Consider the following 18,822-nt stretch of genomic DNA (forward strand, 5'->3'; position numbering starts at 1 on the left):
TATCGATTTATGCCCAGTGTTGTTGTGTACGCCATAGTAATACTGTGAAATGCTGATAACATACAGAAATAAGTCATGTTTATCTATGTAGATATGTGGTGGGCTGCAAATGTTTAGATTGGTTTGTCTTAGGGATGTTAACGGTTTACCATTAATCGGTTAGCCGCCGAAAATACATTTGAGCGCCATGCTTATTGGTCTATAGGTTCATTTGCATAATTTAGTGGAATTAAATTGATGCGTGTATTTGTTAGTTTGTCATGTATATTCTTTATCACACGCGCACAGCATATGTTACAGAACCTAGTAACCTATGAGCTGAATAATATCAGTGCAGCTCTCGAACATCTGGATGCTGCTGGAGTGAAACGTTTTCTTATTCGAAGCTCAGTCATTGTGCAACAATTCTAAATGCAATCGCATGTTAAAACCAGTTTTGATGGCCACGATTAACAAGTGGATCCCAGGTTTATATTGCTACTATTTTTATTTCTCAACTCCTAATTGAAGCACGTCATCCATTCACCATTCGAGTGCATAAGCAACATGGTAGGCAGGCTATCAGCACGTCACCCACCACCTTGCACTTGGAGGCAGTATTAAGTATACTTGTTTGAAACCTGGATGTTTTACTTCATATTATGAGGCATGTCTTACCTTGCTTTAAAGTAGCCAGCCTAGCCAACATCCGACCATAGAAACGGGGAGGCAATTAAATGGGGGGCCCGCTCAGAAGCAGAATGGGAAGTTTGTCTTGGGAAAGACAGGAGTGATGGACTCCTCCCTACGTGCTTCAGACAGAACATAAAGAGAAAACATTGGAGGAGAGTGTAACTAAGTATTCACTCGTGTGTGTGTGTGTGTGTGTGTGTGTGTGTGTGTATCTGTCTGTCAGCTGAGAGATCCACTCTTTGCCTCTTCAGAGGAATGGGTGTTTATTTTAACCCTGCTTCCCAGTATACCCTCCCAGTTTACCCACGCTCGGCAGACCATTCCAAGTAGCCCTCTCAGTAACCCCTCGGCTCCCATTCCTAGCACCCTAGAGTAGGCTTGGGCGGTATACCATATACCAGGGTATTTGAAAATAGCCACAGGATGGTTTTTCAATACTGTCAATACTGTTGAAACAATTTCTTTGACGTTTTTCAATACATTTTAATGTTTGTAGCTACTTTTTAAGTAAATACCTGCAGTCAACTTGTGCAATACGTTAGGAGATAAAGCAAATCGCGTTCTTCATTTTTACATTATGAAGCTTACCATAGTTCCCCAGAACAGTTGAGCCAGTCATGTGTTTGTTTGTAAATGGCACAACGGGAGAAGGTGGGAGCAGATGAGTCCAGCTGTGTATTGACAGGGGTCGCTGAGTTACAAAACTCAGCAAGATATTTCTTATGTGTTTAAAAAAAAAAATCCTGCGTGAAAAACAAAGAATTCTGCGTTAACTAGCAAGTTAAACTTAGGGGTCGCGTTATCTAAGTAAGTGGCTGAATTAATAAGGGGATGAGGCATCATATTGTGTTGGCTTTCTGCCGTGTTTGAGAAGTCAAAGCCCTTTGGATGAGTTATCTGTACAGCTACCACTGCTATCTTTTGATTTCCTTACGCTCCTCTCCCATCTTCTCCGAGCAGAGCAGGCAGGCCCATTGCCCTAGCGACTCCAGACTCCACACAGACACAGCATGTATACATGCTGCTCCAGAGCTAGTGCGCTTCTTCCTTTATGAGCTGGATTGCCTGTCTTTGCAATTAATTTATTTTCATTTGCACTCGTTAGCATATTTAGCTAGCAGCCTCCATGGAAATTCGTTATTACTTTTGTTAGCATTCTGGTAATAGATGGCCAGTGGGCTTTTTTGGGGTCTTTTGGCGCCCCCATGTTTACTAAACCGGTAATACCATAAATCCCCGGATGAGAGATGGACGGTATGATGATATGAAAATCTGGATACCGCCCAACCCTACCCTAGAGACCCCCTCTCCTCTCCCCTCCTTAAACACAGAGGCATTCTTTAAGGCTAGTGGTAGATTATTAGTGAAAAATAGAGAACAGTAAAGGACCAAGACAGCTGCCTTGCAGAATACCACACTTTACATGTTTTACATTAGAGAAGATTCCATTAAAGAAGACCCTCTGTGTTCTATTGGATAGATGGCTCTCAACCCATAATATGGTAGAGGATGTAAAGCCATAACACTTACGTTTTTCCAATAACAGACTATGGTCAATAATATCAAAGGCTGTACAAAAGTCTAACAATACAGCTCCGACAATCTTCTTATCAATTTCTTTCAGCCAATCATCAGTCTCATTTTAAAAAACGTTTTACCCCTTTTTCTCCCCAATTTCGTGATATCCAATTGGTAGTTACAGTCATGTCCCATCGCTGCAACTCCTGTACAGACTCGGGAGAGGCGAAGGTCGAGAGCCATGTGTCGTCCGAAACACGACCCTGCCAAGCCGCACTGCTTCTTGACACACTGCTCGCTTAACCCGGAAGCCAGCCGCACCAATGTGTCGGAGGAAACACCGTCCAACTGGCGACCGTGTGCGCCCGGCCCGCCACAGGAGTCGCTAGAGCGCGATGGGACAAGGACATCCCCGGATGGCTAGACCCTCCCCTAATCCAAATGACGCTGGGCCAATTGTGCGCCGTCTCATGGGTCTCCCGGTCACGGCCAGCTGCGAAACAGCCCGGGATCGAACCCGCACAAAGAAGACTGGAGATTGACGTTCTGCAGAAATTAGCTTTAGTCATGGACAGCCACATTGAAAGTGTGTTTGTATGCCATTTACTATTACATTATTTTTCACCAAAACTGAGCATCTGGTCTTGTCCTCTCTCCCGTCCAGGTTTCAGCACAGCTAAATTACTCCTCCTCCACTGAGCCCCATTCTACAGAGCTGGTGCTGGCTGGATGGGCTAGAACGACTCTGCCAACTCCCTAAAGTAGTCTCATTCTGCTGTGACGCACACACTTTCTCTCATTACATTTCAGACTCAATCTGCCAGTGTTTTAAAATATATTGACCATCTTACGAGGTATTAGTCTGGAGGGGCTAACATTAGTTCACCCACAAATTAAAGTTTGTCGGATGTTTTCATAGCTCTCCAACACGGTCTGAGCCTAATGTCAGTCTTTATAATTTATGTGGGATTGAGGCATTCAGAGTTCTGCTAATGCAGGAATTACAGAACAGCATTATAAAACCACTTTTAATTAGCCTAATGTTTGACGTTCAGAATTTGGACAAGTCTTACAGTGAGGGGTAAAAAGTATTTGATCCCCTGCTGATTTTGTACGTTTTCCCACTGACAAAGAAATTATCAGTCTATAATTTTAATGGTAGGTTTATTTGAACAGTGAGAGACAGAATAACAACAAAGAAATCCTGAAAACGCATGTTATAAATTGATTTGCATTTTAATGAGGGAAATAAGTATTTGACCCCCTCTCAATCAGAGAGATTTCTGGCTCCCAGGTGTCTTTTATACAGGTAACGAGCTGAGATTAGGAGCACACTCTTAAAGGGAGTGCTCCTAATCTCAGCTTGTTACCTGTATAAAAGACACCTGTCCACAGAAGCAATCAATCAATCAGATTCCAAACTCTCCACCATGGCCAAGACCAAAGATCTCTCCAAGGATGTCAGGGACAAGGTTGTAGACCTACACAAGGGTGGAATGGGCTACAAGACCATCGCCAAGCAGCTTGGTGAGAAGGTGATAACAGTTGGTGCGATTATTCGCAAATGGAAGAAACACAAAATAACTGTCAATCTCCCTCGGCCTGGGGCTCCATGCAAGATCTCACCTCGTGGAGTTGCAATGATCATGAGAACGGTGAGGAATCAGCCCAGAACTACACGGGAGGATCTTGTCAATGATCTCAAGGCAGCTGGGACCATAGTCACCAAGAAAACAATTGGTAACACACTACGCCGTGAAGGACTGAAATCCTGCAGCGCCCGCAGGGTCCCCCTGCTCAAGAAAGCACATATACAGGGCCGTCTGAAGTTTGCCAATGAACATCTGAATGATTCAGAGGAGAACTGGGTGAAAGTGTTGTGGTTAGATGAGACCAAAATGGAGCTCTTTGGCATCAACTCAACTCGCTGTGTTTGGAGGAGGAGCCTATGACCCCAAGAACACCATCCCCACCGTCAAACATGGAGGTGGAAACATTATGCTTTGGGGGTGTTTTTCTGCTAAGGGGACAGGACAACTTCACCGCATCAAAGGGACGATGGACGGGCCATGTACCGTCAAATCTTGGGTGAGAACCTACTTCCCTCAGCCAGGGAATTGAAAATGGGTTGTGGGTGGGTATTCCAGCATGACAATGACCCAAAACACACGGCCAAGGCAACAAAGAAGTGGCTCAAGAAGAAGCACATTAAGGTCCTAGAGTGGCCTCCTCCAGACCTTAATCCCATAGAAAATCTGTGGAGGGAGCTGAAGGTTCGAGTTGACAAACATCAGCCTCGAAACCTTAATGACTTGGAGAAGATCTGCAAAGAGATGTGTGCAAACCTGGTGGCCAACTACAAGAAACATCTGACCTCTGTGATTGCCAACAAGGGTTTTGCCACCAAGTACTAAGTCATGTTTTGCAGAGGGGTCAAATACTTATTTCCCTCATTAAAATGCAAATCAATTTATAAAAATGTTGACATGCGTTTTTCTGGATGTTTTTGTTGTTATTCTGTCTCTCACTGTTCAAATAAACCTACCATTAAAATTATAGACTGATCATTTCTTTGTCAGTGGGCAAACGTACAAAATCAGCAGGGGATCAAATACTTTTTTCCCCTCACTGTATGATGAATGAAGGAGCTATCTTATGTTGTAGCTTGGGGATGTGGACATTTTACCTTACTCTCTATCGCTCGCTGTCCTAAACTGCCCTTGACCAACCCCCACCCACACACACACACCGTCCTCTGGCTGTGATTAACCCTGGTTTGTGATTTAGCGTTCGGGTCCTAAACTCTCACTGCAGAGGCGTCCTTCAGAGGGCCTGAAACAGCTCATAAACGCCAAACACACACCACACACACAGAGAGAGAGGCGGTGCCAGCACAGCAGTTTCTCAGAGACGAGCAATAGGGAGAGTGAGGCCACTGGAGAGACATTAGGGGTCTGTTCAGTCCTGCTGATCGGCCACTTCAAAAAAACAATTTGTCTGTGTGTCTCGCCTGCCTCATAAAATGGAGGTTGTTCTGATTTTGGACTCTGATTTCTCTCTCTACTTTCTCTCCCTCTTTATTTCTTTCAACGGCCTGCTATATAGGCTACAAAAGCGTACAGCTTCACAGTCCCATGTGAATCGTAAATAAGTATTCTTGCTGTCTTATGTTATAACCAATACTATGGCCTATGCAATGTGAAGTGTTTTGTTGATGTATATTGACAGTTTTTCTCCCTTTCTCTTTCCTCCCTCCCTTCATCTCTCTCTCTCTCTCACTCACTCACTCACTCAGCCCCATGAGTTTGATGAGTGCAGGCTGGACATCAGTGTTAACGACAGTGTGTGGTACCTGAGGGCCATAGACCCAGAACACAGACACCAATGGATCAACTCCATCGAACTACACAGGGTAAGACTTATAATAATACACACACTGGAGTGTTCAATATGTCTTTCTGTGTGTATTTTGTGATTTTTACCTATGCTGCATGTTGCCTATTGTCACATCTTATGTCTATTTATGAATGCCAGTGAGTGAATAGATCAAATGAAAATAAGATAAGTCCTTATCATGTAGGTCACAGATTGTGGTCATGTCATGGTTGCACAGGGATGTGGTACATATACTGAACAAAAATATAACCGCAACAATTTCAAAGATTTTGAGTTGAAGTTCATATAAGGAAATCAGTCAATTGAAAGAAATTCATTAGGCCCTAATCTATGAATTTCAGATGACTGGGAATACAGATATGCATCTGTTGGTCACAGATACCTTAAAAAAATAAATGACATGTCTGGTGAGTATGCAGACCATTGAAAAGTGGGAGATTTTCAGCTTCCAGGAGTTGTGTACAGATCCTTGCAACATGGGGCCGTGCATTATCATGCTGAAACATGAGGTGATGGCGGCGGATGAATCGCACGACAATGGGCCTCAGGATCTCGTCACGGTATCTCTGTGCATTCAAATTACCAACGATAAAATGCAATTGTGTTCGTTGTCCGTAGCTAATGCCTGCCCATACCATTGCCCCATGGTGGCGGTGGGGTTATCTGTTCACAACGTTGACATCAGCAAACCGCTTGCCCACACGACGCCATACACGTGGTCTGCGGTTGTGAGGCCGGTTGGAAGTACTGGCAAATTCTCTAAAACTATGTTGGAGGTGGCTTATGGTAGAGAAATTAACATTCAATTTTCTGGCAACAGCTCTGGTGGACATTCCTGCATTCAGCATGCCAATTGCATGCTCCAATTGTATGCTCCAAAACTTGAGACATCTGTTGCATTGTGTTGGGACAAAACTGTACATTTTAGAGTGGCCTTTTATTGCCCCCAGCTCAACGTGCACCTGTGTAATGATCATGCTGTTTGATCAGCTTCTTGATATGCCACACCTGTCAGGTGGATGGATTATCTTGGCTATGGAGAAATGCTCACTAACAGGGATGTAAACGAATTTGTGCCCCAAATTTGAGCAAAATACGCTTTTTGTGCGTCTGGAAGATTTCTGGGGTCTTTTATTTTCAGTCTTTTATTTCAGCTCATGAAACATGAGACCAACACACTTTACATGTTGCGTTTGTATTTTTGTTCAGTGTAGATGGTTGAGAGTTGTTTCAGTCATTTCGTATCAACCTAGCACTCACTCCCTGTTACAGTTGTATTTGTGAGTTTGAGGGTGTGTGTTACCTGTGTGTGTGTGTTTCTATCAGAGTCTAAGAGAGGGGAGGATAGACAGTGGAGTCATCCAGAGGACATCACTAGTCTCTCCAGCAGCAGTGTGTTTAATGGTAAGTCTACCTATACTAAACCAGCTACTGTGTGTTCCACTACCATATAGCAGAGTGCCCTTAATCTAGTGTGTGTGTGTGCGTACGATCAGACTTGTCATGTTCTGTTCTCACCATTTGAAAGCAGGTCAGATAAGGGGGAGTGAGTGGCACCTATTGTTTACATTTCAGTATTAAGGACAAAGTTCTCAAGGAGGGGTTCTCACTGGCACACATGGACACACAGTAATGGGTTGTACAGGGCTCTGCATCACTGATCCAGTTTATACTATTTTCCACAGACGCTCTGATCCTTCTGGAATTAGGTCCTGTTACTCATCAAAGAGAGGGGGGAGCGGGGGAGAGCGAGGGAGGAGGGCAAGAGAAAGGAGGAAGAGAGGGAGTTGTGGATGGATTAGCGTAGGTTGTAGGATAGAGAGGAGGGGTGAGAGAGAGGCAAGATGTGGAGGAGGAGTGTAGGAGTGGGAGGACAGTAATAGACAGAGAAGGGATTCATCACTCTGACATTGAGGCAATCTTCTAGGGAGGGATTTGCTTATGCAATGGTAATGGGTTGTGAGTAGGCTTGGGTGGTATCCAGATTTTCATATTGTCATACCGTCCTTCTCTTATCCTGGGATTTACGGTATTACCGGTATAGCACACAAGTGGGTGCTAAAAAAGCTAGAAAAGCCCATTGGGCCTCGATTACCAGAATGCTAACAAAATTAGCACGAACTAATAGTGAAATCACATACACTGTTAGCTAAATGCTAACGAGTGAAAACAAACAAACTAATTGCAAAGGCAGGCAAATCCAGCTCATAAAGTTATACAAGAATAGCTAGTAGCTACCAAATGTCATTTTCGGTGAGTGTCGACATTTACAAGCAGAAAGTGAACGAGAGAAATTAACAGATTCTACCCCCCAAGCCATAATACTCCTGAACAGCTAATCATGGCTACCCGGACTATTTGCATTGCCCCCCCACCCCCCTCTTTTATGCTGCTGCTACTCTGTTTATTATTTATGCATAGTCACTTTAACTCTACCCACATGTACATATTACCTCCACTAACCGGTGCCCCCGCAAATTGACTCTGTACCGGTACCCCCTGTATATAACCTCCCTACTGTTATTTTATTTTACTGCTGCTCTTTAATTATTTGCTTTTTAATTTTTTTATTTCAAAAACTGCGTTGGTTAAGGGCTCGTAAGTAAGCATTTCACTGTAATGTCTACACCTGTTGCATTCGGCGCATGTGGCAAATAAAATTTTATTTGAAGTGAACAAAGTTGTGATGCATGCGTTTCTGAAGGAAGAGCAGCATGTGTACACAGAGCAGAGGGGAGAAGAACAAAGGAGGAAAAAATACGCTAGTAAGAAGCACAGGGGAAAAATGGCCCCTGTACCGACAACTCATCCAGAGCTCTTTGGCTTATAAGATATCTGATGGCAAACATTTTGTAGTGAATTGCATACAAGTGTAACTTCATCACCTCATGTGCGCCGCTCAACAGAGACTCGCCGATAGATATAGAACGCTATGGACTCACCAGCTCCCGCAGTCTCCCGTTGTGCTATTTACAAACAAACACGTGACTGGCTCAACTGTTCTGGGGAACTACGGTAAGCTTCATAATGTAAAATAATGCGACAGGTGAAATGAAGAATGCGGAATGCTTTGTCTCCTAATGTATTGCACAAGTTGACTGCAGGTTTTAACTTAAAAAGTAGCTACAAATATTCACATTTATTGAAAAACCATCCCGTCTTTTTCCAAATACCCCGGTATACGGTATTTTGCCTAGTTGTGAGGTTGCAGATAGTGTGAAGGAAAGGGTGTGTTTGTGAGAGCCCAGAGCACAGCACACAGCAGAACAAATAGTAGACCTTGTCCTATGAGCATGTAATTAACATATTTAAATAGTGAACATTGTGTTTGTATGTGGTGTCTGAGGCTAATGAGTCAGGCACTAACGCTTTAGAACATAATGCTGAATTTGTCTACTAGCCACCACACCCTTAAAGGGATACTTCGGGATTTTGGCAATGAGTCCAGTATGAAGAAAGTTGGAGGTAGTTTCGCAAGCCAATGCCCTTACAATGACTGGAAGTCTATGGGTATCTGCTAGCGCGCAAACACAAGTTAGCAGCTTCCTTCAAACTGCACGCAGAGACATAAAAATGGTATCCATGAGTTCATCTGACTCTGGGGAAGAAAATAAAGGGCCTCATTCTCAAAATCCTGAAGTATCCCTTTAAGGCGTCCCGATGCTTCCCATCCAAAACACTTTGGAACCGTTCATGCATATATTATGATGACATTTTGTGACGTTTTTGTTCGTTTTGGTCTTCGGCAAGGGTTTTTTCGGCTGTTCGTGCACACAGGAAATTCTCGAGACATGCCGAAGTCGATGCCCTTTCGTCGGTGATTGGTCAACAGTAGGGATTCTTCAATGAAATGTTTGTCATTCAATGAGACTAATTGTTTTCATGCAAATGTTTTCACTTGAGAAATACTGCACCAAACATCTTAATGTAAAATTGTGCAAACATGTATGACAGATTACTTGAGTTATCTTAGATTAATTCAGACTATTTTGAGGCTGGCTACGACGTCTCAAGATGGACAAACGGTACTATATGCGAGCACACTCGTTGGGTTCGCCTAGGATAGGCGTCAGCTGAACTGAAGCATGCGGAAGGCTTTCTCCTCTCCCGCCCTCCTTTCCTCTACCCCTTGCTCTCAACTTCCCTCCTGACACATGTTAGTCATTCCTGGCTGTGGGTTTTGGGAAACCCCTCTGTGTCACTCTCTCCCTCTTTCCTCTCCTCCCCCTTTCCCTTGTTCCTCCCAGCCCCAGGGTGACCCTCTGACTCAGCCAGAGCAGGAAGGAATGAGTCACACACACACACACACACACACACTACCCCTTCTCCCCACAGTGAGTCACCAGTCAGAAACTCTTGGCCTGTGATGAGGCCCTTCTGTCCCCCTCGCTCTCCCCCCCTCATTCTCTCTCTCTCTCTCTCTCTCCCTCTGATCACTCTTCAGACTCACAGCAAAGTGTCAACTCTCCCTAGAGAAAAACAATCTGGGGAGGGCTGAAATGTTTTCTTTGTTGATATAGTAAATCATATTTTGTATTGCTCTATCCTACATGAGTAAAAATGGTGTGTGTGTGTGAGAGAGAGATTTATATGGAAAGCATACCAGATTTTTGTTTTTACTTTTGGTTCTCAAGTTCCACGTCTGTACTGTAAAATATTATTATCTGTTAGTACACCTAGAGAGACAGCTGGTTTCAAATAACCAGACCACATCACACACGCACACTGCAAGACCACACACACACATTGACACACACACACATTTTAATACTGTAGCTGTGTGTGTATAAGTTCCATCCAGACTCGGGGCATTGCACATTTATTCTTTCTCCCTCTCTTTCCTCTCTCTCCTCTTCTCCCTCTCTCTCCTCTTCTCCCTCTCTCTCCGCCTCTCCCTCCTCCATCTCTCCCTCTCTCTCCTCTTCTCCCTCTCTCTCCTCTTCTCCCTCTCTCTCCGCCTCTCCCTCCTCCATCTCTCACTCTCTCTCCGCCTCTCCCTCTCTCTCCGCCTCTCCCTCCTCCATCTCTCTCCTCTTCTCCCTCTCTCTCCGCCTCTCCCTCTCTCTCCTCTTCTCCCTCTCTCCAACTCTCCCTCCTCCATCTCTCCCTCTCTCCGCCTCTCCCTCCTCCATCTCTCCCTCTCCCTCCTCCATCTCTCCCTCTCTCCGCCTCTCCCTCCTCCATCTCTCCCTCTCTCTCCGCCTCTCCCTCCTCCATCTCTCCCTCTCTCGGTCTCTCCCTTCCCCATCTTTCTGTTGAATGTGTTTGTGTAGACTGATATCAAACACACCGCTTCTTTGATCCTGTGGGTTGATTGTCTTTTATCAACCAACCAGATAAGAAACTGCATTATATTCAATAGCAGCTCTGTGATTTGTCAGATAGCGGCTGTATTGTACAGTCATTGTAGAAATGGGTACAGCTGAGAGGGCGACAGTAGTGATGAAAGCCCTGGTGGAGGCAGGAAAATGGTTACTCCCAGTCGTTGACCGATAGGACCCTCTGGGTGGCTGATGCAGGGCCAGGCAGCAGCCATGGGAACAATCTGCCATCTGGTGGTGAGGAATGGAAGCACATGTTTTCATCTTCGTTGAAAATACTTAACTAGGCTACACGCTACATGCTCTGTTCCACTTGAACCCTTAACCCTCTGGTAGGCCCCACACAGTGTCTGTACTATTTTCTGAGTGCTATTTCACACAGGGTGAATCACTATGTCCTCTCCAGACAGAGCTTCCCTCTTTTCCCACCTTGCTCTCTCGCTCACTCCTCTATTTTAAGTGTATCAGGGTTATGTAAAAAGTCAAGAGAGCTGTAGAGGCCAGAGGGCTTCCATCCTCAGTTAGAGGAAGTCACCTGATACCGCATTCTGTGACCGCGTTCCATGGTTGTCATGGTTACTGCTGCCATGGTCACACTGTTGCTGTATCGAGGTCATAGAGAACTCTCTGTGTGGTCAGGGTGATGATGTTGTTGCACACACACAGGAGTGGTTGTGTAATGGTGAGAGAGGATGTGATTCTCATTTAACCTAGACGTTGTTTTTAAGTCAAATATAGCGGTGGTACAACACCCTCTCATACTAGATGTATTAGCTAAGCCTTGTTTACCAGAACTGTGAACATATGAAAAGACGTGAATGACATGTACAAAGAAGAGTATGGGACAATGTAATTGATTCATGACTTGTCAGAAACACATGAAGTGATTGGGAGGGAAGGATAGAGGGAGGGATGGGATACATGGAGAAAATAAATAGGGATGGAGAGTATTTAACATTCACCTCATACTCTGTCCTAGTGTGACAAGTAGCGGTGAAGGTGCTTGTGGATCAGTAAGTTTACTAGCTGAGTCTTTGACTTAATATACCATGGGCCTGTCTGACTGTGTGACGGTGAGTTTAGATGTGTTACATGTGACGGTAGATATAGTGACATGATATATGGTGATTGTATGTCACCCCCCTTGCTGCGGCTGATTGATGCTTAAGACACTTAATATTTTTCTGATGTGTTAAGTTGATTATGATGTCATCTGTTTTCAATATATACTGATCTGTTCATGTCTCTCTCCCTCCCTGTGTCTAGGCTGAGTCTGGGTATGGGTCAGAGTCCAGTCTGAGGAGACATGGCTCCATGCTGTCTCTCACGTCTGCTACGAGCGGCTACTCCGCCACATCCACATCCTCCTTCAAGGTGAGACTTGACCTAACATACACACACACATACACACACACACACACACACACACACACACACACACACAGAATGCTTGCTGACCATACGTTCCTCTGTTTGGGTCCGAAGGGTCACAGCCTGAGAGAGAAGCTGGCGGAGATGGAGACATTCAGAGACATCCTGTGCAGACAGGTGGACACGCTGCAGAAATACTTTGACGGCTGCTCCGACGCTGTCTCCAAGGACGAGCTGCAGAGAGACAAAAGTAAGACGATGAATTCATCAATGGATCAATCAGTCAATCAATCAGATGCTTATGTCAGACAATAAAATCTTAAGTGCCTGACAGCCACAGGTCTACGATCCTTTGTCTAACCGTGGGGGAAGATACTTCCACATGCACTCTGTGACAGCAAAACCAATGGGTTCCTTCCTACTTAATGTTTAACTTGCAAATGAACAGAAAACACAACAGCTACCTGAAAAAACAATGACAAAGTACCACAAATGCCTCCAAAAAAGATTTGGTGTTGCCAGCAGAAATGCTATGCATGTGTGTGGATCATGAAAATATTTAGAGCTTTGGGGAAACATTTGCAGAATCTTCAACGGAATGTGTTCCGTCAGCCCCCTCATTGAGATGCAGTCATTTCACTCTCCCTCTTAGTTTTTCTTTTTTCCTTCTCTCTCTCTCTCCCTTCCTCACTCTCTCTTTCTCTCCCTCCACCCCCCCACTCTCAACCTCTCCCACTCTCTCTCTGCTGCCTGAACATTTGCTCATGGTAGAGTTTGTGCTTTGTCACCGTGCTGAACGACGGTTCTGGATGACCACAAACAATCAAAGCGTTCCTTTGTTACCTATCAAATCCCTCCCTCTTTCCCTCCTCTCATGTCTCTCCCTCCCTTTCCCCCCCCTCCCTCCACCCTCCACCCCTTACTCCTGAAGAAGAGTCCAGGCCATTGTTGTGGTTCTGAAGACAGTACAGTAGAGTTCTGTTAGCGTGCCGTGCTGGGTGGTTGCGTAGGAGACTCTTTGCACTACTCTGGCTTTATTGGTGGCTCTTTGCAGGGGCTTTGTAGGGACTAGTGTACTACTGTATGACGATTGCTGATCTCTCTCTTTCTCGCTCTCGTTCCCTCTTTTTCTCTCTAGTTGTGGAGGATGATGAGGAGGATTTCCCCAACACTCGGTCAGACGGAGAGTTCATCCACAACAACAACGGCAGCAAAGAGAAGCGTGAGTACAGAAGAATCACTTCTTTAGAGTTCAACCCTTTGAGGCTATTCAAGTGTTTTTTTGTACTAACTAAAATTAAAACAATTTGTAGTCCGTGTGTTTGTGTACGTAGTAAACATGAAATACGATTTGTGTCTGAAATAAATGTTTCAAAACACAGAGCTATGTTAAAACATCAATTTTTACACACACATTACTCTCCTCTGTGCAGTGTTCCGATCGCTGAGCCCTAAAGGCATCAATGGGATAGACTTTAAGGGCGAGGCTATCACGTTTAAGGCCACCACAGCTGGGATCCTGTCCACCCTGTCCCACTGCATCGACCTGATGGTGAAGAGAGAGGACAGCTGGCAGAAGAGACTAGACAAGGAGACGGAGAAGAGGAGGAGGATAGAGGAGGGCTACCATTCTGCTCTCTCTGAGCTCAAGAAGAAGTCTCACTTCGGAGGCCCTGATTACGAGGTGAGAAGATTGGGTCAGTTCTAAGATTGTTTTGAGCCAGGTGAAAATACATCTGTCATTCCCATTCTCAGTAGGTAATGAACGCCATGTTACTCTTCCCTTGTCTCCTCCTTCTTTTCCTCCTCCCTCTCTTCTTCCTCCAGGAGGGGCCTAACAGCCTGATCAATGAGGATGAGTTTTTCGATGCCGTTGAAGCAGCTCTTGACAGACAAGACAAGATGGAGGAACAGGTACATGTGCAAGGGCAAACAGCCTCAGCCTCTATTGATAGAGAATAAATCAAATTCTATAATAATAATGATAAGTCTTCGTATTACCTTGAGTGTTTTATCCTGGCCGTGTGTGTGTGTGTAGTCTCACACCGAGAAATCGAGGATACAGAGGTCCAGTCCAGTTCCCCCAGGAGATGTCTACTCCACCATAGGATCACACAGATTCGCTGACAAGGTAATTCACCTCACTTAGTCCTGAACACGTTACTTTTACTCTCTCTTCCCCTTACCTCACTCTCTCTTTTTATGGTTTATGTTCTCTTGTGTTCCTTCATCATCCCTGTAGCCCCATAGTCACTGCCCTCTGATAGTCACTGCCCTCTGATAGTCACTGCCCTCTGATAGTCACTGCCCTCTGATAGTCACTGCCCTCTGATAGTCACTGTCCTCTGATAGTCACTGCCCCTCACTGCGCTCCTTGGCAGAGCAATAGCAACCCCTCCACCACTGGCTGACTTACTGCACTCCCCCCCAACAGGCATCTGTCTAGCATGATATTATTGGTTGCCACCCTGAGTCACTACACTATATTTAGCTAGCATGCTTTTGTCTTTGTCTGTTAGTACAGAGATTGACTGGCCTTTGCAGTTTGCCTGTCATAGCTGCTACATCACCACAGTACAATTGGTGGTTTGTCTTTCCTTTAACACATTTGTGTTTGTCAGTGAGCTATTATTTCAATCTGACATTTAACCCCATCTGTCCCTCCTGTTCCTCTTCCTGGTTGTTTTTGATAGGTGGAGGAAATGGTGCAGAATCACATGACCTACTCGCTGCAGGATATGGGCGGAGACGCCAACTGGCAGCTGGTGGTGGAGGAGGGAGAGATGAAGGTAGGAGAGAGGGAGGAATGAAGAGAGAGAGCGAGGGATGATGATTTGATTTATGAATGTGCCTTATGTGAAAGAAAGAAAACCTTTGTGTTGCCAGCACTTCAACTAAGCCATTCTGTCTTCAATCACATAGTTAAAGTAAAGTATTAACCACGGTACCCCTCTCTGTTGTGTGTAGGTGTACAGGAGGGAGGTTGAGGAGAATGGCATTGTCCTGGACCCCCTGAAGGCCACCCATTCTGTGAAGGGAGTCACGGGACATGAGTTGTGTCACTACTTCTGGGACACGAACGTACGCAACGACTGGGAGAGTAAGTTTCATCTGAACAATATAATACATACAGTGGAGCAGTATTTTTGCAATGTTCCTTATTTCTGTAGTAATGTTTTTGAATTGAGTCATTTAGTGGACATGTTCTACTCTGTTTCTCTGTCCTTCTCTCTTTTCATTTATTCAGCTACCATTGAGAACTTCAACGTTGTGGAGATGTTATCAGACAACGCTGTAATCGTCTACCAGACACACAAGGTAAGAGGGAACACACACACAATCTTTGGGCTCTGAGAAGAGATTGGGGTTTTTAAAGGAAGGAGACAAAGCCAAAACATGAAGACTTGTGATGTGCAGTAAAGCATACATGTGAACTGTCTGTTGCAGAGGGTGTGGCCAGCATCCCAGAGAGATGTGCTGTACTTGTCTGCTATGAGGAAGATCCTGGCTAACAACGAGAATGACCCAGACACCTGGCTGGTCTGCAACTTCTCTGTGGACCACGACAATGCCCAGGTCATTTTAACTATCCTACCGCTTATGAGCTCAAAGATTTTGGGACGTTGTATTGATTAGTTAAACTCTTATTCAGGTCTATCTTTGGCCAGGTCTCTCTGGCAATAAATATTTTTATCTCAATGAGACAACCCAAATAACAAAATATTGATAACAAAATGAAGGTTAATTAAAATATTCAAACCAGGTAAGAATCTCCTATGCTTGTAATTGATCTTCCTCCATGTCGTTGTCGCCCTGCAGACCACCAACAGGTGTGTTCGCGCCAAAATCAACATTGCCATGATATGCCAGACCCTGGTGAGCCCACCAGAGGGCGACAGAGAGATCAGCAGAGACAACCTTACCTGTAAAATCACCTATGTGGCCAATGGTGAGCTCACCTCCTTAACCACTCTAATAGGCACTAGAGATGGCCATGCTAGAACGGACAAAATAAGCAGTATTACAATAGCCATGTAGTACATTGCCAGTAACTATGTATTCTTCAATTAGGATTTGAGTAACTTGCGTTTCGGAATAGTAAGTTTAGGGTCAGGGTTAATGTTAGGCAAGCCAACAAGAGGCAAGCTAGCTATTCCTGCCTCCCCGCGGTGGAGTTGCTTGGGTAACTTTCTTGTTTAGTATATGTAGCGTTAAGTCGCTTGGTTATTCTAAATGGACCGTGCTGCGGTCAGAGGCTAGCTAGCCTAGCTTAGACTAAAGAGCATCCTGGCTAACGTCAGCTAGCATGCATAACTTCCAGTGAATTAAGCTTATTAGCGTTCCCCAGCGCTATGGCAACCCCATTCCTATTTTCATTCCTGGAGTTGGAGGGAGTAGAGAGAGCGGGGCTTGCGTGCTCCTCCAATGAAGATGTAGCCCCCGAGCAGCTGCACCGCTACACAAAAACATAGCTGTGATGACAGTGGCCCCACGTTTTATTACAGCAAACGGGGTACTAAGTCAGCCGGGCTTCATGCAGGCTATAAAGTTTCACAGAAGCACAACGTGTTTCGGAAGTTTGTCCATGTTTAATTACCCTCTGGTACCCCGCGTTCCATGGTGTTCACGGGGTTCAAGGGGTATATCAATCTCCCCAGCGTGGGAGTAATAAAAAGGGCGATTTGCTCTCTGTCCAAAAGGAGGCACCTCTCCCCCATAGGTGGCTTATCAATGGTGTTTATTGTGGATTCCTGCCAGTAGCTCACCAGTCCCTATGAGGTGTCTAGGGATACAGGTTATGGGCCCTGAAGGTGATTGGTGGTTGGTAGCAGAGTTGACGGAACAAGCAGGGTTGGACACGACCATGCTATTATCCCACATACCGTCTCTGTGGTTCATATGAACCCTGAAATGAGCGGTCTTTCTCCAGCTTGGCGCTTTTCATTCCTGGGAATTAGATTTGATTACGAATCACCCCTATCGGTTACCACAGAAGGGGTCTGTTTTTTCAGAGCTGTCTTTCCCATGCCCAGCTAGGTTCCAAGGCGCTTTGTTGCCAGTACCTATGACTGGTCGGTAGGGTAACCTCCATGATGTTTTTTTACCTGGGTCTATTTAAAAAATTTACCGGAACAATTCTTACCGCCTAAACCGAGTGAGGCTCGTTGTCACTGATCGCCGGAGCCCTTGTACCCAGAGTGGGCCAGGCTTTAGGCAAACCTTGGTACATAAACAAAACAATTTCAACCCCAAGTTCCACAGCGTTCACGGGTGTCAAAAGTATTGTCTCCCGCATGTGAGTTCGATGAAAAGTGTTCCTTCTCCACGTTCAGACACACTGTTTGCAAGAGTGGTGGAAATGGAAGAATAACCAATCTCTCCTAGTCCACAAGGTGGCGTCACACCCTTTCAGATGGCACTTCACGGGAAGCTCGCTGTCTGCTCCGACCAATGGCACGCATGTGAAGTGTCTCCCTGGATCATGTGAACAGTGACGTCAGGGTACAGGCTACAATTTGTTGTGCGTCCCCCACGCTTCTGCAGCGTCACCACGTTGGCTGTTCCTGAGGCCTCAGCACCCGTTTTGAGGGAGGAAATATCCTCCCGTCTCCAGAAGCAGGCAATCCGAATGGTTTCTATGTCGAAGATCCAGGACGGCTGGTACAGGACGGCTGGTACAGGGCGGCTGGGCCCCGTGTAGCTCAGTTGGTAGAGCATGGCGCTTGCAACGCCAGGGTTGTGGGTTCGATTCCCACAGGGGGCCAGTATGAAAATGTATGCACTCACTTAACTGTAAGTCGCTCTGGATAAGAGCGTCTGCTAAATGACTAAAATGTAAAATGTACAGCCGGTATTTCCTGGTTCCGAAAAGGGATGGGACTTTGGGTCCCATTCTAGACCTACGTGCCCTCAGCAAGCACCTCAGTCTACAAACTCAGAATGCTCACGAGCCGCTGGCTATTACAGCTGATTGGCTGGTGGCGGTGGAGTCGAGGGGTCAAGTGGTGTTATACACATCCATGCTACTGTCCTGTATTCAGTCTCTAGGCTTCATAAGAAACCAGAAAAAGAGCTGTCTCACTCCATCTCAGCGCATTCCCTTTCTGGGTCTAGAGCTAGACTCACTTGTGGCTCCCCGTTGACCCAGGCAGCCTTGGTTCGCTGAGATCTTTCGCCTTTTAGGCGGGGACCAGTGGCAACTCCTTTGTGCAGGGACCTGTTGTCCCAGGAGCCCGGGAAGGTTTGGCAAGTGAGGCTGGAGATTTGGTTCCTATGGGCCTGGCCCCTGAGAGTGGCAATCTGATGGCTAGAGGTTTACCTCCGAATGTTATTGCTACCATTCAGTCTGCAAGGGCGCCCTCCACAAGAGGGCTGTATACGTATAAGTGGCAAGCGTTTGAGCTCTGGTGCCAAGATAAAGGACTTAGTTCCTACAGGAGCTTTTCAAGCAGGGACGGGCATTCTCCACGTTAAGTGTACATGTATCTCAGTCCTGGTTATGCGGTTATCCCACCCCCTGGTTGTGCGGTTCCTGAAAGGTGTA

The 18,822-nt window shown here is 45.6% G+C and overlaps 1 protein-coding gene across 1 annotated transcript in view; it reads left to right on the forward strand.

Moving 5' to 3' along the window:
- LOC121541568 (ceramide transfer protein) overlaps window positions 1-18,822 on the forward strand; it is a 39,688-nt gene that overhangs the window by 17,826 nt on the left and 3,040 nt on the right. Inside the window, exons 3-15 of the mRNA XM_041850664.2 lie at window positions 5,486-5,602; window positions 6,913-6,990; window positions 12,174-12,281; window positions 12,393-12,528; window positions 13,417-13,500; window positions 13,712-13,962; window positions 14,106-14,192; window positions 14,317-14,409; window positions 14,972-15,067; window positions 15,246-15,378; window positions 15,526-15,596; window positions 15,726-15,854; window positions 16,098-16,227. Of these exons, the coding sequence (XP_041706598.1) occupies window positions 5,486-5,602; window positions 6,913-6,990; window positions 12,174-12,281; window positions 12,393-12,528; window positions 13,417-13,500; window positions 13,712-13,962; window positions 14,106-14,192; window positions 14,317-14,409; window positions 14,972-15,067; window positions 15,246-15,378; window positions 15,526-15,596; window positions 15,726-15,854; window positions 16,098-16,227 (1,513 nt within the window). The remainder of the gene's footprint in view (window positions 1-5,485; window positions 5,603-6,912; window positions 6,991-12,173; window positions 12,282-12,392; window positions 12,529-13,416; window positions 13,501-13,711; window positions 13,963-14,105; window positions 14,193-14,316; window positions 14,410-14,971; window positions 15,068-15,245; window positions 15,379-15,525; window positions 15,597-15,725; window positions 15,855-16,097; window positions 16,228-18,822) is intronic.

Source organism: Coregonus clupeaformis, chromosome 27, assembly GCF_020615455.1.
Source record: "Coregonus clupeaformis isolate EN_2021a chromosome 27, ASM2061545v1, whole genome shotgun sequence".
Lineage (NCBI taxonomy): Eukaryota > Metazoa > Chordata > Actinopteri > Salmoniformes > Salmonidae > Coregonus > Coregonus clupeaformis.